General features: G+C 40.2%; 1 protein-coding gene and 1 pseudogene across 1 annotated transcript in view; one reads left to right on the top strand and one right to left on the bottom strand.

Annotated features, from left to right (window-relative positions):
• LOC113143885 (zinc finger protein 208-like) overlaps window positions 1-24,846 on the bottom strand; it is a 905,597-nt pseudogene that overhangs the window by 224,570 nt on the left and 656,181 nt on the right.
• The window catches only part of LOC113143883 (sodium channel protein type 4 subunit alpha-like), a 240,378-nt gene that overhangs the window by 119,660 nt on the left and 95,872 nt on the right, over window positions 1-24,846 (top strand). The window contains exons 10-16 of the mRNA XM_026329485.1: window positions 2,502-2,643; window positions 3,223-3,420; window positions 3,598-3,792; window positions 3,895-4,152; window positions 5,638-5,763; window positions 17,044-17,164; window positions 22,119-22,357. Coding sequence (XP_026185270.1) covers window positions 2,502-2,643; window positions 3,223-3,420; window positions 3,598-3,792; window positions 3,895-4,152; window positions 5,638-5,763; window positions 17,044-17,164; window positions 22,119-22,357 — 1,279 coding nt within the window. The remainder of the gene's footprint in view (window positions 1-2,501; window positions 2,644-3,222; window positions 3,421-3,597; window positions 3,793-3,894; window positions 4,153-5,637; window positions 5,764-17,043; window positions 17,165-22,118; window positions 22,358-24,846) is intronic.

The following is a 24,846-nucleotide window of genomic DNA, read 5'->3' as shown; positions in this document are numbered from 1 at the left end:
CTTACACAGCATTTCACTCAACTCCATACAGATTAACATATATTAGCATTTGAACTGCTGTTACAAGACTGAGCCAAGATTCTAACAGCTCTGTAGTATCACGTAAAACACCAGTGTTAATAATGCCAATGCCAATTTACAGCATATATATTATTGAATAACATTTAAATTATTTATTAATGATGTAATATCATTATCCATGCACTTATCCTGTATGTGCACACTTTTAGTATATCAAATGTAAACACCATTTTAATGATTTTAATGTCTTTGCTGTAACTCTGCAGTTTTCACCAAATGTTTTGTTCCATCTTTTCCTTTCACACAGCTGTATTATGTAAACCTTATATAACAAGATAGTTTATTTACATGTGTCCTTGATGAATTACCATTACCAGCTCCCACCAAATGTTGTGTAGTAAGGTGACAATAAATACAAGCAGGTTGGCTGGTGATGAGTCAGCTTGAGCTGCTGCTTAAAAGCTTTGCAGCTGCTGAGGCAGCCCAGTGGGGGCGGTGCCAGCCGGCATAGGTCATGGGAGTGGGTTTGTGACTGCAGGGTTGTCGGTCTGAATCCCCAGATAGAGTCTGCACAGTGGCAACCTTTTCTGTGACTCAGCATGAAGCTCCTCTGTGACTTAGAGCCTTGTTAAACCAGAGGTTTGTTCGTGCTGCTGTGCTGTGTCTTCTTCTTCATGGATTATAACTGCTCCACTCCCTCCAAGGCTAAGGTTTCCTAATCTGTCAGTGAACTGTAAACTTCAGGTGTTTTAATAAAACCTCTGTTTGTCAACTTATTAATCTTTAACGTTCTTCTAGCTGTCATGGGAACATTAGCATCCTTCACTTTTTGTACTTGGCTTGAAGTACTTGTGCCACTGATGCTTCTTTTTGTCTTTGTTATTATTCTGCTTCATCACTGATCAAATTGTGACACATCTTTAGGTACCTCTAAAATATATGGGACCTTTACACTAAGTGGATAGGTCAACTCCCAGAATCCCACGAGAGTTCGTTCTTAATCAGGCAAACAATTTCATACAGATTGAATGTGTTTCATTATATTTATGCATTTTGTTATTTAACAAACCAGTTGTTAGCTAAAAGCTTTCGAACGAAATTCACACAAATAACTTATCAACACCTGTTTATTGGACATTTCTGGCATATAGTCATCCTTTCATGTTAGGATATGCTCAGCCAGAAAGTAAAGCTCGGTGTAGATGTGGTACAACTTGGCACCACATTGTATGTGTCTTGGCAAAGACACATACATTTTTAATTAAACTGCATTTTCAGAATAGGACAACAGAACTGAAGAGGCTGCAAAGATCATCTGAGTCGGAGTCAACCACAAAAACACACAAGCAGAGTGTGATTGCTGTTCATATTGTTAGCCAGCTGTACAGTTGATACATTGACTGTTTTGGGTGGAATACATACACTGAACAAACCTGTGGAGAAAACGTCTTGTCTGAACACAAATGGATGAATGTGTAAGCCTGCTCTTGCTTTTTTGTGTATGAGGTTTATTGTGTTGGCACTGGATAGATTTCCCATGAAGCACTTGACCTGTTTATCATAGCATCATTCTTAGTAATTATCTGCACGCTCACTGTCCTCATACTGAACACCTCCATCACAGCTGTGCACCACATTTTCTCTATTAGGAGGAAAGGTCTGAAGTCTGAAATAAAGAAGGTATTGCTTTAGCGTTTATAACAAGAAAATTACAACCAATCTCGTGCAATTATGTGGAGATCTGAGGAATAGCTTCAGGTTGCTGCAACCTCTGACCTTTGACCTTTTTGATTTTGGCTTATGATGCACTGATTTCAGTGTGACTTTCACTGTGGGCAGAAGCAGGAGCTTCTCATCTCATCTGTAAACAGCAGTAGCCCTCCCTCCACTGACCAGCAAGCCACCAATGGGACTGCTGTGCATCAGTGGATCAGATGTGACTGTGTGGGTGGTGATGAATGTGATAGGATATGATTGTGGAATATCAATTATGATGAATGCCGTCCCTGTGTCCATCTGTTCTGTCTCCGTGGTGACACATGTGGGCAAGTCCTGTTCATACACGCTAACAAGCATTCAGTTCAAAACAGTGATGAAACAGAGCTGGTGTTTGTATCAGGAATATATCGCTCAAGTAGATAGTTGAATAAATCGATAAATAGATGAATTGATAGTCATGTGCTCTTTTTAATTTTCTGATTGAAATGTCTCACTTTCAAAATGTTCCTACACCCACTTCCTGCACAATAGTGTGGTGTTAGATTTTCCAAATCACAGATTTGAGAGAAAGAGTAGCTATAGTTATGTAATCACCCACCCCCTGATCACTTGATGGTTGGCATCTTTAATACCTTCAAAACCAGAACCTGAAAATCCTGTGGTCTTGAATTCCCAAGTACAACAAAATATGCAGACATTTCTGCTGGTAACAACAAATAAAACAAAATAGACAGCTTGGTGTGTATGTGTTTGTGTTGCAGAAAGTGCCCAGATGGGTTTGACTGTCTGAAGGCAGGAAGGAACCCCAATTATGGCTACACAAGCTTTGACAGCTTTGGGTGGGCCTTTCTGTCCTTATTTCGTCTGATGACACAAGACTACTGGGAAAACCTTTATCACCAGGTAATGTTTATGGGAAAGGGTCATTTTGGTTGTGACAGGGGTTCATCGTGTGTAGTGTATGCATATTTGGTAATCACATTTGGATATCTGTTTATGTATAGTACATAGATGTACACATGTATATGTCCTGACCTTATTTTGTTTTTAACCTAAGCTTCAGACAAATTTGGTGGCAGCATTTTTTTAATTTGTTTTTGCCCTGAGTAATGTCCTCTCAGGCTGCATACTGTCATCAATAACCTTGACCAATCACACAGTGGAGCAGCCTATTTGGAGCATGAGAGACACTTGCGGCTGCTTGAAAAGCTTTTTAGCATGAGTACATGGTAAATATTGGCAGTCCTTTCATATCTCATTAGGATTTCAACAGCTAGACAATCAGAGGACAAGGTACAGAGAGAGTTTAGTAACTGAAACTGTACAGATGGACAGTTATCGGGTATTATGCAATTTTCCCCCCAGACACCTTGGAAATTACAATCTTGAATTTATGTCTCTTCAGGAATTTACAGGCATATTGACCTGCTCGAAGAATACTCTTATTTCTCCTAATATGTTTTGATTTATATGTACCTGCAGACACTTCGTTCGGCTGGGAAAACATACATGGTATTTTTTGTGGTGGTGATATTTCTGGGCTCCTTCTACCTGGTCAACCTCATCCTGGCTGTGGTTGCAATGGCATACGAGGAGCAGAACCAGGCAACCATTGCTGAGGCCTGCCAAAAAGAACGAGAGTTTCAGCAGGCCATGGAGAGACTCAAGAAAGAGCAACAGGTAAATCGATTGATGAAGTGATGATTAGGTAGCACGAAGAGGCTAGACCTGTTTCCTGAATGTGTATCCACTTATTTTCTTTTTCCTTCTGCCAGCTCTCTGTTTTATATATGTGTATGTATATATATATATATTCTACTTAATCCACTCGTTATATTTTATCTGGTCTCCTTTAAGGACACGGAATTAGTCAACCAGACTGCCACCCAAAAAGCCCTTGACTCAGACTCACTGATGTCACCAGACCTTTCACCCTTTGGCCCACAACTAGACACCCTGGAGGAGCGAAGGCGAAGCCAGGCACTGGTGGGAATGGCTGACATGGAGGCAAACCTGTCAGAAGAAAAGCTGCTGCAGGCGGAGGGTGAAAAGGTGCAGGAAGAACAGTTTCAATTTGTATCATTTCATTTTGTCAAATTAATATATCCCTACTGTATGAACCAATGACTCTCATATGCTCTTTTCATCCTCAAGCCCATCCACCCCCTACTCGTTCGCTCCTTCTCGACAAGAAGTCGGCGAAACAGTCAAGTGTCATCCATCTTTAACTTCCGAGTGAGAAGCCGAGGTTCAGAGGGAGAGATGGCTGATGACGAGTACAGCATCCCTGGTGATGCAGCAGAGGGCATCGGGTGTCGAACCTACAGTGGTGGGACTTTCAGTGGCATTCTGCAACATCCACGACCCAAACGTCGACCAAGCACCTACAGCACGACCAGCAGGAGCTCCCAGGTGAGCTGCACACGCACAGACGTTTACTGCAATTACATCTCATAAACATTCACTATGAAGATACTGCTGACTTTGTTAGATGAGACCAGATGACAAGATGACAAGAACTGGAGCAGAGCTCATCGGGTTAGATGAGATTAAATAATCAATCTATACCTGTACTTATACACAAGTGGACAAAATTGTTCGTACCCTTCCATTAAAGAAAGAAAAATCCATAATGGTCACTGTAATAACTTCAAACTGACAAAAGTAATAATAATTAAAAATTTACTGAAAATTAAGTAATGAAAATCAGACATTGCTTTTGAATTGTGGTTCAACAGAAGAATTAAAAAAAAAACAAATTAATGAAACTGGCCTGGACAATTTACACAAATGACACAAGACTGGTATTATATAACCAACGTTTCATGAATTAAAACAGTTCAGATAGCATGCCATGAGAGTACTTAGATACAATGAGATTAACTAAGGATGAGATAAAAAAAAGATTACATTTAATAAAGCACATTAAAATTTGACGAGATTGAACAGGGCAGATTAAAATGGCATGAACTGATATTACCAGATAGCCATAGCATGGAATTAGATATTTTTAGCTAAAATGAGATTAGATAGTAGAAGATTAATGGCACAAAGCTTATACTAGTCTCATGCAATTGCATGCAATTGTAAGTAAAAATTATATTTCCTAATTAAATTAGGTCAGATTTGAGAAGAAAATTAGATTTAGTTAGATAAACTAAGACTAGTTGAGTATGAAATTAAAAATAAAAATTGAATAAATGAGATGGATTAGAGTAATTTAAATGCATAATATAAATGCCATGGACATTTATTTGAAACAAGCAATGTTGCATGAGATTAGATTTAGTCAGATAATTAGTTTTAGTTGGTTGAGATATTTTAATTAAGAAAAGATGAGATGAAACTTATCACGTTAGATCATTTAAAATGACATACAAGTAGATTTCATATATGACATGTATTTATATTATCACAGTGTCAAAGCATGACATTAGATATTTTTAGCAGAGGTGAGAATAATGACATGAGACAGCAGCACGTGAATATATTTTGTCAAACGAGATAAGATTAGAGGGAATGACATTAGATTTGATTTTTTAGATAAGAAATTAGTTCATCAAATTAGATGACAAATATGTGGAAATGTTTTGCTGTAATGTAGTGTATATAACATAAAATGTCACAAACTTTGACCAGTTTAACATGATAACAGATAAAACGACATGTATCTATACTTTGCTAAATGTAATAAGGTCAGGTAACATGGTGTAGATTGGAAGTCTTTTTGTTTACCTTTTTTTAAACATAGATTAAATAAGCTAATGTGACATGGTTAGACTTCTTACACCTAAGCTGCTTTATTTGAGTTGAGGTGTAAAATAAGTTAAGATTAAACTGAAACTAAAGATGAAAAGTCTATGCAGCTTTCAGGAGTCTGATTTCCTCCGTCCGCAGGTATTTTATCCAACTTTAAACATCAATGGGAAGCTATTTGTTGCTATGGACCAGAACGGGGTTTCTCCACCACCAATGCAGGGGCAGCTGCCTGCCTGCACCATGGAGAAGGTCAAGGAGGAGAGTGTGAGTACTGTGTCCTAAGTGAGTACGTGTGTGAGTGTGTTGGTCACAGTGGAAACAATGGTGAAGCATGCAGCCATCCAACACTCAGACATGTGAATTATGAATCAGCGCTTTGCATAACTCCGCTCTGATATCATGGGTTAAAGACACACACACACACACTCACACACATATCCTCATATCTACCAGCTGAGATAACAATGCTGTGGTATTCCCCCCATCTACACAAACACACGCACACACACATTGTGCTACTGCTATGGCATCATGGGCTAAAACCACACATACCAACACACGCATGGTACTAAGGTGTCCTTCCTTTATGCACAGACTCCCAGACAACACACCAGTGCTAGGAACAAACCAATAGTGCTGCTGCATAATATTACAAAAAGCTGCACACAAAACCCAATCCACTAAAAAATTAGTTTTCATAAATAACTGCCTTCCACCATACTGACTAGTGGAGGGCAGTTTCACATGCCTTTGCTGAAAGGGGTGGACATCTGTTTGGCTCAACCATACAAATAAAATTTACGAGGCCAAAATGGGAAAGCAAATTCACCTAGTAAATATCTGCCATTTCTATTTATTTATTTAACATTTATATGAGACATTGAGAGCAGAGTATTATGTTTAAGTCCCCGGTAATAGCCTGAGTGCTGGTAACCTACTGGTTCTCTGTTGCTGGATTAGGTTTGTCAACAAACTTGCATCCAGACTGTAAAACAACACTAAACATTGTAATTAACAACATGAAATCATGTAGCAGGTACAAGCTAACAGGTAATACAATACATACATTTCCCCATCACTATTGTAAGTCTGCCACTTTATGAAACAGTCTCTTATCAGACTTTGTGTCCTAATGGAGCTCAAATATGTACAACTGAATCTGTCCAAGTTATACCTCCTGCCATCATATCCTGAGACACACTGATTTCACGGGTCTGCCTAAGGGAAGCAGCAGCAATGGGCAGTGTGTAGTAATTTGCAAATATTCATGAATCTAGAAATTCACAAGGACGAAGACCAAATGTATTTTCAGGCCCTGTTCAGAGGTTTATTAACTTTTTTTTTTAGAAAACGACTTTTAGAAAATAGAAAATTGTCTTAGCAGACAATTTCAACATGCCTTAAAACATCTTGGAAAAAAAAAATCTGGTCTGCACCAGGAAGTCCCCTCAATGTGAGTAACATCAGGTACACACACACACACACACACGCACACACACACACACACACACACACACACACACCGGCCTTCTGAAATGAGCATCAGAGATGGTAATCAGCTCACACTTACACTGCATGACTCAGTGACCAAACACATGCAGGAAAATAAAAAAACCTGTGTGTGTATTGTTTACAGTAATACACTCACACACAGGAAACACACTCTTTTTGATAGCTTCTAGGTATGGATATTCTCCAAAATGGGCACAGACAACATTTTCCTTCACTTAGTGCTTGCATTATGCTTGCACCTGTACACACTAGATGCATACACACACACACACACACACACACACACTCAATTATTGAGCTGTAATATGTCTGTTACTTTCATTTTCATTAAATTTGACCAAGTCTCAGAATGTTTGGAAAGAATCAATCTCACTTAGGTCGAGGGTTGTTTTGCTCATGTTTCAGTTCGGATATCCTTGTAGTCTTGGAAGCATTAATTAATTTTCATCACTGGTACTATTATTAGTTTCGCAGACAATACCACGACTTGCAGTGACAAATATTTTTCATGGACTAGGCTCTGTCTACTAGTACAATGTCCTTGGAAGCAGCCTTCGGAAATACAGCACCCACAGTTTTGAGATGTGGTATCACTTTTATCTCTCTTACAGAAAAAGCTTATAAAAGCTATAGCAGCTGAAAGCCAGGCATATTCACGCCATAAGGGATTTCTTTTTTTTAAATACTTGTCTACAGTTGTGCCTTTTCTCCATCAGGCAATAGGTTAGAATATCATAAGGACAAATACAGCAGCTCCATGCCTGGAGGTGTTCAGTCATTTCCACCTGCTGACAACTTGCCCCTAGACCCACTCTGTTACATAAGAAGAAGAAGCAGGGGAAGAAGTACAAGTAAAGCAGAAATAGACTGTCCCCTTTATTAGGTACATCTATAAAGTTTAATGCAAGCATCAAGGTCACAGTAAATTTGTAGTATTTCTTATACCTCCCTTGTATGTAAATGGTAAGGACATAAAATACAAAATACACCTTAGTACATTGTAATACCACCTTCATAGTTCTAACATCACCATTATGAGCTTCTTAAAGATACAGTGGGTACGGAAAGTATTCAGACCCCTTTAAATTTTTCAATCTTTGTGTCATTGCAGCCATTTGCCAAAATCAAAAAAGTTCATTTTATTTCTCATTAATGTACACTCAGCACCCCATCTTGACAGAAAAAAACAGAAATGTAGAAATTTTTGCAAATTTATTAAAAAAGAAAAACTGAAATATCACATGGTCATAAGTATTCAGACCCTGTGCTCAGTATTGAGTAGAAGCACCCTTTTGAGCTAGTACAGCCATGAGTCTTCTTGAGAATGATGCAACAAGTTTTTCACACCTGGATTTGGGGATCCTCTGCCATTCTTCCTTGCAGATCCTCTCCAGTTCTGTCAGGTTGGATGGTCAACATTGGTGGACAGCCATTTTCAGGTCTCTCCAGAGATGCTCAATTGGGTTTAGGTCAGGGCTCTGGCTGGGCCAGTCAAGAACAGTCACAGAGTTGTTCCGAAGCCACTCCTTTGTTATTTTAGCTGTGTGCTTAGGGTCATTGTCCTGTTGAAAGGTGAACCTTCGGCCCAGTCTGAGGTCCTGAGCACTCTGGAAGAGGTTTTCTTCCAGGATATCTCTGTACTTGGCCACATTCATCTTTCCTTCAATTGCAACCAGTCGTCCTGTTCCTGCAGCTGAAAAACACCCCCACAACATGATGCTCCCACCACCATGTTTCACTGTAGGGATTGTATTGGGCAGGTGAGGAGCAGTGCCTGGTTTTCTCCACACATACCGCTTAGAATTAACGCCAAAAAGTTCAATCTTGGTCTCATCAGACCAGAGAATCTTATTTCTCATAGTCTGGGAGTCCTTCATGTGTTTTTTGGCAAACTCTATGCAGGCTTTCATGTGTCTTGCACTGAGGAGAGGCTTCCGTCGGGCCACTAAGCCATAAAGCCCCGACTGGTGGAGGGCTGCAGTGATAGTTGACTTTTTGGAACTTTCTCCCATCTCCCTACTGCATCTCTGGAGCTCAGCCACAGTGATCTTTGGGTTCTTCTTTACCTCTCTCACCAAGGCTCTTCTCCCACGATTGCTCAGTTTGGCTGGACGGCCAGGTCTAGGAAGAGTTCTGGTCGTCCCAAACTTTTTCCATTTGAGGATTATGGAGGCCACTATGCTCTTAGGAACCTTGAGTGCTGCAGAAATTCTTTTGTAACCTTGGCCAGATCTGTGCCTTGCCACAATTCTGTCTCTGAGCTCCTTGGGCGGTTCCTTTGACCTCATGATTCTCATTTGCTCTGACATGCACTGTGAGCTGTAAGGTCTTATATAGACAGGTGTGTGCCTTTCCTAATCAAGTCCAATCAGTTTAATTAAACACAGCTGGACTCCAATGAAGGAGCAGAACCATCTCAAGGAGGATCAGAAGAAATGGACAGCATGTGAGTTAAATATGAGTGTCACTGCAAAGGGTCTGAATACTTATGACCATGTGATATTTCAGTTTTTCTTTTTTAATAAATTTGCAAAAATGTCTACATTTCTGTTTTTTTCTGTCAAGATGGGGTGCTGAGTGTACATTAATGAGAAATAACATGAACTTTTTTGATTTTGGCAAATGGCTGCAATGACACAAAGAGTGAAACATTTAAAGGGGTCTGAATACTTTCCGTACCCACTGTAGGTCTTATGGCAGAGCCGTTGTATTGCACTCATAGTGACCACTGAGTGTAGCACTAATACAATTATTTCCATACATTTTAAGTACAGCTTTAAATAGAATGCACATAATAGAGCCGCCTATTTGAATTAATTCAGTAGCTCAGTGCAATTTATTGTTCTTGAGTTGCCCTCAATATGTTCATCCTCTGATTTCATGATTTTGTGTCTTGCTTTCACTACATAGACACAGTGTGAAATTATTTTATTGTGCTGTGCTACAACTGTGCTAATTATATAAAAGTTATGCATTTTTTGGAACTGGTCAGCACTCGAAGTGGACTGGTACACACTGGCGCACAATGTCCATGTTTTTACACTTGCTCACCAACACACTGACATAGCTTTTCTCATAATTAATTTCCTCATCATTTTTTATGGGTCTTATAATTGCCATGGGGGCACTACATGACATAATTTGGCTCCTGTGTTTCTACTCTATAGTGTAACATTACACTAATGCTAGCCTGTCAACAGCACAATATGACATTATCATAGTTATTGTAATATATTTTCAAATGCAACTCATTCAGTGCTAAAGCCAAACTTCTTGCAGGCTAATCAAGCAAACAGTAGTGGTACTCGTTACACCAACAAGATGTTATAATGTTAACAATGACCTTACTTGGCCAACTTTTACTCAAAGGAGTAAAAGTTGTATTTTTGGTTGGCACAGATAGAAGTGACAAACAGCTGATGACAGGTGTGAATGTTCTGCACTTATTCCAGTAGACGAACAAAGACCAAGTTGTTTGTCAACATGTCTGACCCCAAAAAGTACGTTTTCTATTATTAAATGAGTGTAGTCATTGTAGAAATTCAAAATGCATTTGTGAATGATTTACTGAGACTGTTCAATACACACAGAAATGTAAAAAAGAGAAAATTGCATTATTTCTTTCCACTTTGAGCATTGCTGTGGAAGAGATGCTATGTTCCAACAAATATAGTAAATGAATGAAACTTCCATCAGAGTAGTGATTGGTTTCCTCATTTGGAAATGGGCAACACTAAATAGAAGATAGAAATTGTTGTGTGGGAATTTAGAGTTGTGCAGAGCTTCCTGCTTTGAAATACTTATGCTTCCTCGTGTCGATGAAAGACATGGACCTGGGGCCTGCTGCTCAGACTGATAGAAAGATGAGTAGGAGGAGGAAGGAGGCCGCAGACGCTTGGTCGCTGCAGAAGTGTTACCATAGAAACACAGAGCCACTAGCTGAAGCCAAATTAGTGCACAGCTGGCTGTTGTTAGTGTGATTCTTATGTGTATGTGTGTGTGTTTCCACGGTGCTTCCCTGCCTGCCACACAGACAGGATGTAGGCCTGGCCGTGGGTAGCAACCTTTAGACCTATGTGTCACATTTCATTGGAGGAACAGTTACCAGGAAGTGTTATGTAATCACACCTGAGCACAAATTAGGTTCATCCAGATTCATCTTTGTGAGGGCTGAGAGGTCCTAAATTCTCCTGAGCTCACTGTCAGATTCATCTGTACAAGTCACATTGAACAGCCAAACGCTGTTAAAACCTGCAGAACTGAAAATGAGAAAAAACCAGTGGCCTCAAAGAAACCAAAGAATGGCTACATTTAAAGGATATATGTCTGATATTTCAAATATTCCCATTTGATAGAACATTGCAGTCATGAAAAACATTAATTCGTGACTGTGGGAACAGCTGTGTTCGAGCTTTCAGTTGCATCACATGATCTTTGTCAGCAAAAGCAGTTTGGCCAGTTGCTATGAAACACTATAGAAGACAGTATGGCAGAAAAATTGACGTGCAAGGCATTATTTTAAGTAGTATTTTTTTAAGGAGTATTAAGTTGTATTTGTATTGCTACTTTTATTTAAGTAAACAATATGAATACTTCTCCTGAAACTGATGAAATATAAATGCATCAAACCATGTAGCATAGGTAATTATTCAGACTTCATCAGGTGTTTTTCCATTTTCTGCTGGAGATCCTGAAGTACTCCAAGACGGGATGGGACAAAAATCCCTCCATCATGATCAGGGTCTGCACATGGTGTAATCCCAGTTAGACATGCCTGGAAAACCTCCACAGAGTAGACTCCTGGAGGCATCATGGTCAGATGCCCTTGTACTGAACTGTATGATCCCATTATTTTTGGTCACTACACAGAGCTTATGACCATAAGCAAAGGTTTCAATGTAATAATGTAGGTTTTAAGAGGAGTGTTGGGTAGATGGTTTACACTATCTAGCCTTTATTTTTGTTAGGCTACACTGATTGTCCAGTGTTAATACTGCGTAGTTCCCACTCAAGCCTCCAAAACAGCGCTGAAGGTTTCTCTGGTGTCTGACACCAGGACATCTGTGGCAAATCCTCTAAGTTGTGGCCTCCATGGACCAGACTTGCCCCCCCCCCCAAACACATTCCATCTCTTCTCCAGGTGAGTGACAAGCAGCACATATCCTGTATCCACATGATTTATAACGAAACATGATTCATCAGACCAGGCCTCCTCCTTCAATTGCTCCCTGTCTATTGTGGAGTTTTCAGTTATGGACAGGGGTCAGCATAAGCACTCTGACCGGTCTGCAGCTACACAGGTCCATACACAGCAAACTGAACACTGTTTTCTGACACCTCTCTATCACAGCCAGCATTATGTTTTTCAGTTCTTTGTGCTGTAGTACCTCTGCTGTGGACTGGACCAGATGGGGCTTAGCTCCCCACACTCATCACTGAGCATGTCAGGATTTGCTCACTGAGGGAAGGGAGTTTGATCTCAAAAAGGAGGCTTGACCAGAGAGAGTTTTACAGTGTTTATTAGAAGGCAAGTTTATTCATATAGAACAATTCATACACAATAATTCAAAGTGCTTTACAGAAAGCAGTTAAAAGTACATATGCAAAAATCCAAATAAGAATCAGCAAACAGAAAATGAACTTGAAATAAAATTAGAGAATAAGTGCAGATAAAACACTTCAAAGACTTTCAGTTGTCACAGACGCACAAAGTAAATGCTGAGACTTTCTGGTTCAGGTCAGAACAGGCAATGCAAAATGCAAGTTTAGGAATTTTCAAAACATACCACTAAATACCTTCATTTAATTACCAATGGAGAATCAAATCAGAAACCAGGTTCAGACAGAAAAGTAAGGAAAGGCCAGGAACAGATAACGAGTAACAAGTAGAAATAATGAAAAAGTCATGCTTACTGCTGAATTGAGTTGGATAGGTAAACAGGGTTCTCCATAAAAGTCCAGGTCAAGTACTGAAAAATCAGGTTGAGCCATCAAAGTTCTAATTAGTCCATAAAGGAATCAGGTAATACCTTTTTATGTCAGATCAGGTTAACAGAAGTCAGGTAAACTCAGGCATTCAGTGATCAACTTGGGTTATATGGAGTCAGGTAATGCCTTCAGGAGACAGGTCCTGGTTATCATAATCAAAAGATAGCTTCAAAATTAGATTATGTCCTCAGACATCAGGTGAGGCCTTCAGGAGTCCGATGCCCTCTCAGGTAATCTGGTAGCTCTCAGATAACAGATCAGCTCTCAGGAGTCAGGTTAGCTTTCAGGAAACAGGTTATGTCCTCAGTAGTCAGGTGACCTTCAGGAGTCAAATGAACTCTCATGGGTCAGGTTAACTCACAGGCACAGGTTAGCTCTCAGCACAAGTTAACTCTCTCAGGAGTCAGGTAAGGCATTCAGGAGTCAGATGCCCTTTTCAGGTATCAGGTCTGCTTGTAGGTACAGGTTAGCTCTCAGGAAACATGTTAGGCTTTAAGGAAACAGATTTGGCCATCAAGACTTAGATTTATAAAAGTTCATATGATGTTTTCAGGAGGTCACGTTAGATTGCGGATCAGGTCCGACATTCAGGAAACGGCTTCAGCCATCAGGGGTCAAGTAATGACTTCAGTAATCGGATTAGATCTTTCAAGAACCAGGTAAGACCTTTAGGAACAGGTAGACATCCAGGGATCAAGTATGGGCCACCAAGAAAACAAGTTTGGCCGTCATGAATCAAGTAATTAAGGGTTCAAATAGTAAGATGATGCCTTTGGAAATCAAGTTAAGGTTCCAGTAACTAGTAATGCATTTCCAGGGGCAGGTAAGGTCATCAGGTATCAAATAATATTGGCAGGCATTCAGGTTTAGTCAGACAGAATCCACAGCAGGCCAGGCTGGATTGTGAGCACCATGTGGTAACATCACAATCTAGCAAACCAATAAGGATAAATAAATAAGCTACAAAACACTAGGTAACAGGGGTACAGGAACTGGACTTTCAAAATTAAAGTTCGAGGCAGGAAGTACAAAATCTAGGATCCTAACAGGGCAACCATGACCCTGCCACCAGCTTATCAGTTGTCCTTCAATTCAATTCAATTTATTTTATTTGTATTGTAGGTCAAATCACAGTAAAGTCATCTCAAGGCACTTTACACACATTCACATTCAGTGGAGGCATATACATATGAAGGGGGAGGAGAGAAGAGGAGGGGAGAGAGGAGGTTAGTGGAAAGGGAAGGGGAGGAGAGAAGGATAGAAAGAGGAGCAGATAGGCAGGGAAGAGGGTAGGGGAGCTCAGTGCACCGATGGTCCTCGGGCAGTCTAGGCCTATAGCAGCATAACTAACTAAGGGATGGTTCAGGGTTGCCTGAAGCCAGCCCTAACTATATGCTTTGTCAAAGAGGAAGGTTTTAAGTCTAGCCTTAAAAGTACAGAGAGTGTCTGCCTCCTGAACCCAGGCTGAGAGCTGGTTCCACAGGAGAGGAGCTTGATAGCTAAAGGCTCTGCCTCCCATTCTGCTTTTGAGAACTCTGGGAACCACAAGTAGACCTGCACTCTGAGAGCGAAGTGGTCTATTGGGATAATATGGTACTATGAGGTCTTTGAGGTATGAAGGAACTTGATTATGAAGGGATTTGTATGTGAGAAGAAGGATTTTAAATTCTATTCTGGATTTTATCTCCAGGATTACACCTACTCACTCACTGTTGCGTTGAACATGTTCCATGTTCCGAACATGGATCAAATATAGTATATTCAAATGTTCAACCATGTGTATAACAACATAGACTAACATGTTGTTCAGAGGAACTTGCTGAAACTGGAACTGCTGGAACTTGCCTCTTTCTATCCTTGCTGAAATGTTTTACATTTTATTACATACTGTTACAAAACTTGTATGTTAATAGTATGTAATCAGTCATCTGAATGTGATATCAAATGAGATGCTAGATATTTAGCTAAGTAAGTTATTCATTATGCACAGTTAGATTTTGTGTCCTTTAGAAAAATTGATTTTGGTATTTTAAGATACTGCCCAATCTCTGGGTGCATTGTAAAGGAGAAAAAGGGGCAATATTTTTAAGAATGTGTTTTCTGATAAAACTATGCTACTTTGTGGATGTGTGATGAGACACTTCATGTTAAAACCACCAACAAAAGTGAATGACAATACATAAATAAATTATGAAATGTGTAAATAACCAAACAAACCTCAACTCCAAAATTTGTACTTTACTAATGTTATGTTATATTAACTATGTTAGCTCTCATGTGCAATAGGGAGTTATAATAATTAAAATAGGAGGGAGCAGTTCCTCTGCTACAAAGTGCCTCCATACATGGTAGACTTCAAACAAGTAAAATAAAGGTAGTAAGCTCTGGTGTTTATCTTACACTCCACAGTTCAGTTCTCCTGCTACAAAGTGCTTTCACATCATAGACCATAATACAAGACGACTTCTGTGGCTAATCTATCTTAAATCAGATAAATTCCCCTATTTTTGTTATCACTGGCAAAACATTTGATAAACTTGTCATTGTCAAGTAACTAAGGTCTTTTAGCCCCAGTGCTGAGGACACCCAGGTTGCTCAGTCTGTTGTCTGCCATAGTTGTGCATAAATGGACCTTAATGAGTTTGAGGGCTGAGAAGCTGCACTGACATGCTGCACTGCTTATTGGCAGGGCTATGGTGTTCTGAAAGTCTAGACCCCAAATATAAAACGAACCCATTTTTTCAGATGGATTTCCAGGAAAAAATACCATCTTATATTCGGAACATGCAAAAAGCTTTTCGACATCGTCAGTCTTCAATTAAGAAAAAAAAGAGTTTGCACTCTCAGACTAGCAAGCGAGTGATGGTATGGTGCAGTTACCATTTTCCCTATACATGCAACTGCTGTACCGTTGCTAGATAGAGTTTTCACACATTCAGAAGAAAAGTCAACTTAACTACACGTACTGTACCTTTCAATCGACAGCTGTACATAGTCTAATCAATTCACTTAGTCTGTGACTGAAATCTCTCTGTAGCATGGCATGTAGTACCAAACTACGCTCAACTTCCTCGTAGAGAAAAAAACTTGTCCCACTCCACAGCTCTCATTGGTCAAAACTATGCTGACCAGACTTTAGATCTTATGGACTCAGTTTAGCATGACTGCAGTAGTTGGAAATGGCAAACTGATGCTGAATTAGTAGATCAGCATATGCCTGTATGGGTTGATGGACTTGACCAACTACAAATCAGAACAGGGTCTGTTCTAGGGGTAGCCACCAGGGTGGTCAATCAGATTCTGGGGATGGCCATGGTCACCCTTGGCCACTCCTCTAGACATGCCCCTGCCCATGAGGAAGGTCAAGTCCCCACAGCTAAACAGCAACAGACATAAACTGGCTGAGAGCCACTAGAAAGTAATACAGTACATGGATAATACAATAACCATATAAAGACACGCATATACAGGGATCTTACTGTGGATAATGATGGACATAATGTCTTTACTAGCTTCTAACCCTAAATTGATTCCTACCCTTAACATCAAGGTCCTTTGAAGTTGTGAGAAATAGTCAAAATGTCCCCACTTTACCAAAATGTCCTCATGATTTAGAATTCAGACTGCTCCTGATCCCACACACACTGTGGTGGCACACTGATTTCTCTGATGTATTGAGCAGTCATCACCTCCTTATCTGTTGCCCTGGAGACTGGAAGTGCACATACACACGCACACGCACACACACACACACACACACACACACACACACAGAGAAATTACTGCACCAAGTTTGACCCATTTGACCTGGCATAAACCTGTGTGTGATGCTATCACCGCGGCAACAGATAAGTAGATGATAGCTTGTGCTCATGAATGAACCTTGAATATGTGTTCTTTTACAGCATTCTTTATCAGTGTGTGTGTATGTGTGTGTGTGTGTGTGTGTGTCTATGTGTGATTATGAAGGCTGAATATTATTAAGCCTTGCTTCACTTGGTATTAAAACTGGCTGCATTTCCACACTCACTCTCTCCATCTCAGGTCCCCACATCCACCACAGAGCTCAGTACGATGCTGTTACCTCAGGCTTCATCTGCAGAGAAGTCAGAGCAGAGGGGGAGGGCGCACAGTGCTGCCAGCTATATTACTGAAGCCATGGATGGTAAGGAGTAACACAAACATGTATTTGACAGTTGTAACACGTCTGTACGACATACACTTCTGTTTGGCTGAACAGGGTGCAAACAGGCTTCAAACATATAACTACCCCGACAATTTAACATGATTTTATGTTATGAAGTTACAGCTTTTAACACTGTAGTTAACTGATGAAATCCAACTAACCTTGGGTTGAACCACGGACTTCAGATAAAGATGACGAACATGTCACCACTTTCTTTCAATAGCCAAGCTGAAGACAAAATATCATGAATACAGTGGGCTGCTGACTTTGTGACACATTTTGCAACCAGATTCTGTTCAGAAGCAACCAGAGGTTGAGCCATGCTATCAGGTCAACAATCAAAGCTGTGAACCTGTTTTATAACTTATTGAAACAAAGTTATAAGAAAAATCAACACTTGTACATAAATTAGTGTAATAATATCAGATAATGACAGAAATCGGCTTTAAGAAAAAAAATATTTAATTTGTACTTACAATTTTAAGTTTGGGTATGTCCCATCCACTAACATGGAGGGAACCGGGTTTCTGATCTATACTGCTACCAGCCACCAGGGGGCAATCGACTTATGGGAGCTGTTACGTTATCCATCTTTATTTACAGTCAGTGGGTTAAACAGTCTAAAACACTGATAATGACATGAGATCTCATGACAGATGTGACATGAGACATGAGAGTAAAAATAGACAATAACATGTATAACAAAAACATCCATTCATTTCAGGAGACTGAAGCCCAGCATGCACTGGGCCAGATTTAATAAACCCAGGTCACCAGTTGATCAGGGGCCTAATACATACATACATACTCCCAGATCAGTTCAAACATACTTTCACATAACTGCTATGAGTGGTCACAAGCCAGGTAGAAACAGTTGTTTTTATTTGTCCGTGTTTTGACCTGCCTCTCTAAATAGTATTGGGATTTATAGTGAGTATTATTTGCTGTATCACCCAGAACTATTTTATACAATTATTATTATTTTGTAATGTCCTTTTGGTGCTCCATAAAATAATGCTGTTATTTTTTGAATCTCAGTTTTAAATGCTTTGAGCTCTTAAAAACATAAATTAAATTAATCTATTTTGTACTGGGATATATCAACCAAAAATAACTGCATGCAGAGGCAAAACTAAAAAACTAATAATAATAAAAAAACATGGGGTGTTTGTTATTGAGTGAACTGACCTGTAATAATTCTCCAAATCATCCTAAGCTTCTTGACTGGTTTCCTTGGCTTCTAAGTAGTAATTTCATCTCCATTAAAATTACTTTGCACAAACATCAGTTAATTCAGCGATAAAAGGGGTTCTACATCTACTGCTATTCTCCATTCACAATTTATGTGTGTGTGTCTAGTTATATTTCAATATGGGACTTTTATCTTGTCTGACGTTTCACCTTAATGTGCACTTTTGCATACGAGTGTTTCACTCTTTTGTGGGTGTTTGTGTGTGGTTGTATATTTGGATTTTTTTTTTGCATACAAGTGAGTCTGTTAATGTTCCCGTGTGCGCCTTTGGCCAGTCTGTGTGCTTGTGTAATTCTGTGTCAATACAAAGTTGTGAAACCATGTCTGAGTTTGTGTGTGCATGTGTGTGTTTGTGTGTGTTGCTGCCCCAGCCAACCCTGGAGGGAAACACTGGCTTTGTTTGTGAGAGTGAGGGGCAAATGAGGAGAGAGTCACAGAGCCAGAATGAAATAAAGACAGCGAGCATTATTCTGGTTACACTCATTAAACATGAGATCATTCCAAGTTCCTGTGTGTGTTTGATTATATTCATGATTTAGATATTTGGGTTCATATCTGTCCAAATCTGCATTCATGTGTGTGCATGCATGTGTGTGTGTGTGTGTGTGTGTGTGGAAGGTCTGCTGAGTCACTGTCTTTCCCCTCGGCAGTGGCTGCTCTTAGAGAACAGATCATTATACAGGAAAATACAAAAACCCACTCCCTCCTGTCCACACTCTGGCCCTTTGTACACCCTTCATCCCTGCCTTACATCCTCCATTTATTTAATTTTTATTAATTTTCCTTTGTTCATAATGTTGTAGTTTATTTCTATACAAAGACTCACTCTGTGTTCACAGCTGAAGGAGACTGAATTCATACCTGTGATTTTGCATGTTTTTTTTTTTTTTCATTTAAAACATGTGGTCTAAAAAGTTGCCGTGTAATTAGTAGTATGACAAAGAAAGCTGAATACTGGACCCAGAGTGATATACAACAATATAAAACTGATGTGAGTGATGTGAAAGTAGACATACACTACCTGTTTGGGGTCACTTCAATTTCCCAGTTGTTATTAAAATGTATTTATTATTTGATGTCACTGAGGTACAACAGTGACTTCAAGGCTGCACTGACCGGAACACCTCCCCAGGGAGGTGCCTAGGAGGTATCTGGTACAGATGCCCGAGCCACCTCAGCTGGCTCCTCTCAATTTACTACGTTGGTTCTTCTGTGAGAACCATGGCCTTAGACTTGTAGGTGCTGATTTTCATCCCAGCCGCTTCATAGTTGCTGTGCACGCTGAAGGTCCTGGCTCAATGGAGTCAACAGGACAACATCCCCAAACTGGACTCCTTCCGGCCCCTGGCTGCACCTAGAAATTCTGTCCATAAAAGTAGTGAACAGAACCAGTGACAATGGGCACTAGGAACAGGTCTGACTTACAGCTGGCAATGCGAACCAAGCTCCTGCTCCGGTTGTACAGAGACTGGATAGCCCTTAACAAAGTGGCCTGGACCTCATACTCCCAGAGCACCTCCCACAGAATGTCACAAGGGACATGGTCGAATGCCTTCTCCAAGTCCACAAAACACATGTGAACTGGTTGGGCAAACTCCCCTGAACCCTCGAGGACCCTGAAGATGTATAGAGCTGGTTCAGTGTTCCATGACCAGGGCAAAAACTGCATTGTTCCTCCTGGATCCGAGATTCTACCATCGGCCGGATCCTCCTCTCCAGCACCCTGGAATAGACCTTCCCAGGGAAGCTGAGGAGTGTGATCCCTTTATAGTTGGCCCGTCCGGGCCGCATCACGCTTGGCCTGCCAGTACCGATCAGCTGCCTCAGCAGTTCCACAAGCCAGCCAGACTCGGTAGGACTCCTTCAGCTTCATGGCATCCCTTATCTCCGGTGTCCACCACCGGGTTAGGGGATTGCCACCACGACAGGCACCAGAGACCTTACAGCCACAGCTCCGAGCTGCTGCATTGACAATGGAGGTGGAGAATATGGTCCATTTCGATTCAATGTCCCCAGCCTCCCTTGGGATCTGGTTGAAGCTCTATCGGAGGTGGGAGTTGAAGACTTCTCTGACAGAGGGTTCGGCCAAACATTCCCAACAGACCCTCACAATACATTTAGTCTGTCCTGAGGAGGAAGCAGGACAGACATGATATCTGGTTTCCATCTGGTTTATGAATTATTAATATCATTTTCTGTATATACACACAGTTTATTGGAAAGAAAAGTTCGGACACCGGTAGTAACTGTTTGCATCCATTTCCAAGGCTGCAGAAAATATATATTATATTCATTTTCAGCTTTTAGTCACTTTTTTATCTCTGGACATTTAACACTAGGGTTAATCATTGGACTTTAACTACTATAGATGTCAGTGAAGGAAAAAAATGGGCGTGACCACAAACATGATAGTCTTTTAAAATAGACATACGGTATAACGAGACAAAAACAGTTTGATTAAAGTAGACTTAGCAAAATATCTCTCTGGTGCACTCATGTGAAAAAGCCTTAAATATGTAATGGATTTTCAATCATTAAAAGTTCTTTAAAAACACAACTCAGACATCACATGATGATGTGATAACCTAGAACAGGAATGGGCAACCCACGTTCTCTGAGGACCTCTGTCCTGCTTGTTTTCCAACTATCCCTGCCCAACCACTGCTAATTTATATAGATGAGGTGTGTTCAGCCAATCAGAAGCTGGGAGATACTTTGTCTTCCCCCACTCCACCCTCATCTGAGATTCCATCTTCTAGCTCCTGATTGGCTGCGCAACTGATCCAGGTAATCAGCAGTGGGTAGGGTAGGGATAGTTAGAAAGCAAGTAGAACAGTGACCCTCAGGGAACATTGGTTACCAACCCACGATGTGGAAGAAACCAAGAAACCATTTTGACTTGGCCTGATCAAGACTTCAGCAGCCTAAACACAAAGGAACTGTCTGCCTCTGTGGTGTTTTTAAACAAAGATTGAATAACCATGAGATATTAAAAACTTTTAAAAATATATTCCCCTCTAGTTTATCATCCATCCATTATCTATACCCCCTTATTCCTTAACCAGGGTCACAGGGATCTGCTGGAGCCTATCCCAGCTCTCTTTGGGTGAAAGGCAGGGGTCCACCCTGGACAGGTCCCCAGTCCATCACAGGGCCACATAGAGACAAACAACCTCACACACTCACACTCACTCCTATGGGCAATTTAGAGTCACCAATCAACCTGACATACATGTTTTTGGACTGTGGGAGGAAACCAGAGTACCTGGAGAAAACCCACACAAGCACAGGGAGAACATGCAGACTCCACACAGAAAGGCCCCTGATGGGTTTCAAACCAGGAACCTTCCTGCTGTGAGGCAACAGGGTTAACCTTTTGATTTGGAATAATGTAATGTTTTAATAAGCCAAGGAATAAAAATTAGGTGTTATAAAAAGCCAATGACGTTGCGCAAGAAGGTGTTTTCCAGTGCGGACCCAGAAACAGAGAAGCGATCATATACTTCACCATATATGAATGAAATGGCTTTTTTCAAACATTGGTGTCTCACACTCTTTATTATACATCTAACTAATTAATCATTTCACCCTTTTATTCAGTCCTTCCTATTCTTACAATCTTATTAATCTGTGCCTAATGCACTTCCCTTGTTTTCTTGTGTTTTGTTCTGGGAGAAGCAGAACTGGAGGAGTCCCATAAGAAATGTCATCCCTGTTGGTATGCTTTTGCCGATCGTTACCTGGTGTGGGACTGCTGCTCCTGTTGGCTCAAGGTGAAACAGCTGGTGAAGATCATGGTGATGGACCCCTTCCTGGACCTGGCCATCACAATCTGTATTGTCCTCAACACGCTCTTCATGGCCATGGAGCACTATCCTATGACTGATGAGTTCAACGGCATGCTCAGCATTGGAAACCTGGTAGGGAAGAATGATGCATGAATCACTATGATCACATTAAAGAAGCATGACAGGGGCATGAATGCAAATATGACTTTGGGTGTTGCACACAGTGATGAATACCTGATTTAAGTTAGGTGTTGATGTCAGCCTGATCTGGTGGAGGTCTGGGCACATATTACAGAAACTTCTTCTCTTCCATCTTAATTTGGTATTACAGAAGCAAATCTTAATTACTTTAGAAATTCCACTCTTCGCCCTGTCTTATCTCAGGCTAGGAAATCCCAAGTAAAAATAAATAAATAAAAAAATCCTGTGTTGTTGGCTGTAGCTGCTGGGCTAACTGCAGGATAATGACCTGGGGCAGCAAACCACAACACATCCATAACATTAATCATCTTAGTGAGTAAGTTTTGCTTGTTGACATAACATCATTTCAAAGAGCAGCCATAAGCTATGACCTGATCAAGTTAACACTATGGTGGAAAAGTAAAAATTAGGATCACAGGAAAATTCATTTCAGATGTTGAGAAGTTAGGAGTCTTGTCTAATACACTTTTTGACTTGGGAGCAGTTTTTCTCTAATGACTTTTTTCCTGCATCAGGTCCCAACATTAACTGCTGTGTTACCAAAACAGGTACATTGAATCTTCTAGTTAGGAAGTTTCTGTAATGCAAGAAAGACTTCTTTCAGATTAATCTGCCAGTTACTTTATCAAGTGATTTATTGTCTATAACAGGTCAGAAAACACTGATATCCCAAAGTCCAGGGTAGTATGTATTAGAATTTCTTGTTTTAGAGAACTTTTACTTTAAAAATGATAAAACTCAAATCATCCTATAGCATTCAAAAGGTAAAGACATTAATTTTTAAATCAAGTCTCCCCTCACATCATGTCTTGTGATTCAAATTAGAGCATTAAAGTTTGCACAGTTTCTGTGATATGATGTTCTGGTGAAACCGGTCTTCAAACACCTTACAAACTTTTTTTTGATAGATCAGGCTATTTTGTAAAAAAGTGCGACTGTGTGTGTGTGTGTGTGTGTGTGTGTGTTTTGTCTTTGTGTAGAAAAGCAAGTTGAATTCCAGTATTAAGGCTGACATAAACAGGTCAGATAGCTTTAAACCCCCATGACTAACACCAGCATCTGACCCTGCAGGTGTGCCGATAATCTGACAGGAGCCGATAGGTTGATGCAATATGGTAATTGGTTAACCTGAGGTGTGAAAGGCCTAGCGCCAAAATCACCATGTTGATCACACCTGCTTACATATACACACATACCTGTTTGGCAACGTCATGTTTCCTCAGCTCAGGCTCCAGGTGGTTGTATGGGGCAGAAAATGGTAATAAAGTTTATAAGTAGAAACTGCAGCTCTGGGTCGGCCTGCAGCATTGATGTCCACTCACTGGGACTGGATCTGGGACCAGTGATATAACACCTCATGATCAGCCCTATAATGTCCCTGCTCACAAAAACATTGTATAAATGACTTAACAGTGACTGAGTAAACAAAACTGTCCACATGTGCAGATTTTCCTTTTTAGTTTTAGTTTTGCTTTTTAGTATTCTGCTCGTCTGAAACTTTGTTACCTGGGTGTAGAAAAAGTGTAAAACTGTAAAAGATACTGGGCCAAATGCAGTTTTCTAAAATACCATACAACTGAAATTGAAACCACAGATGCCATTAGATAAACTTGATGGCAATTTTGATAACTATCCATCCATTATCTACACCCATGTATCCTGTACAGATTTGGCCTATCATAGCACACACTGGGCAAAAGACGGGGTGCAACTTGCATTGCTTTTTTTTTTTTTTAAATTTCATGCAGAAAGAAACAAGAAAAAAAATGATTTGTCCAAATACTCTACCACAAGCGTTGCTTGAAAAATAGTAATTAAAGCTTTTAATCTAAATAGGTTTCTTGCCAAAAATGGCAGAATTTATAACGTCTCCTTTTCAACCTAGTTCACTCAGACTTTGGCACCGTGCATATTCCAGCATGATAGCCCTCTCAGGCATGGTGAGAGTCTTATGTAGTCACTATGCTTCAAATGCATCTGAAACTGCCTTGGATACAACCTTTTTTAAAACAAGCTGTCTGACTTTTGTGCAAACCTTACACCAAAATTGCTTTTCAGGCCATATTGTGGGCTACAAATACTTATGAGCTTTATTAATAATAGATTGTCCGATTCATGCTGAAATCATTAGTGAGTTGGATACTGACAATGAAAATTAGTTATGTACCATGTAGTCTGGGGTAGGATGGCTTGAAGTAAAATGCTTAAACAGTAAGAAAAGTTTCACAATGATTTTACATTTTGAAAGTCAGTCAGTTCTGGGAACAGCCATTAACAACTTGTGAATGAGAACTGATCCCATTATAATTATGTGATAATTGATTAGATGTATGTACCACTATTCCATGTGTCCATATGTTAAGTGATTTTAGCATCCAGACAGCTTCAACAACAACCCCGAGGAAGACCATTTAGTCAAC

The sequence above is a fragment of the Mastacembelus armatus genome, unplaced genomic scaffold, assembly GCF_900324485.2.
Source record: "Mastacembelus armatus unplaced genomic scaffold, fMasArm1.2, whole genome shotgun sequence".
NCBI lineage: Eukaryota > Metazoa > Chordata > Actinopteri > Synbranchiformes > Mastacembelidae > Mastacembelus > Mastacembelus armatus.
Note: the sequence above shows the minus strand (reverse complement) of the source record. Positions and strands in the feature narration are given on the sequence as shown.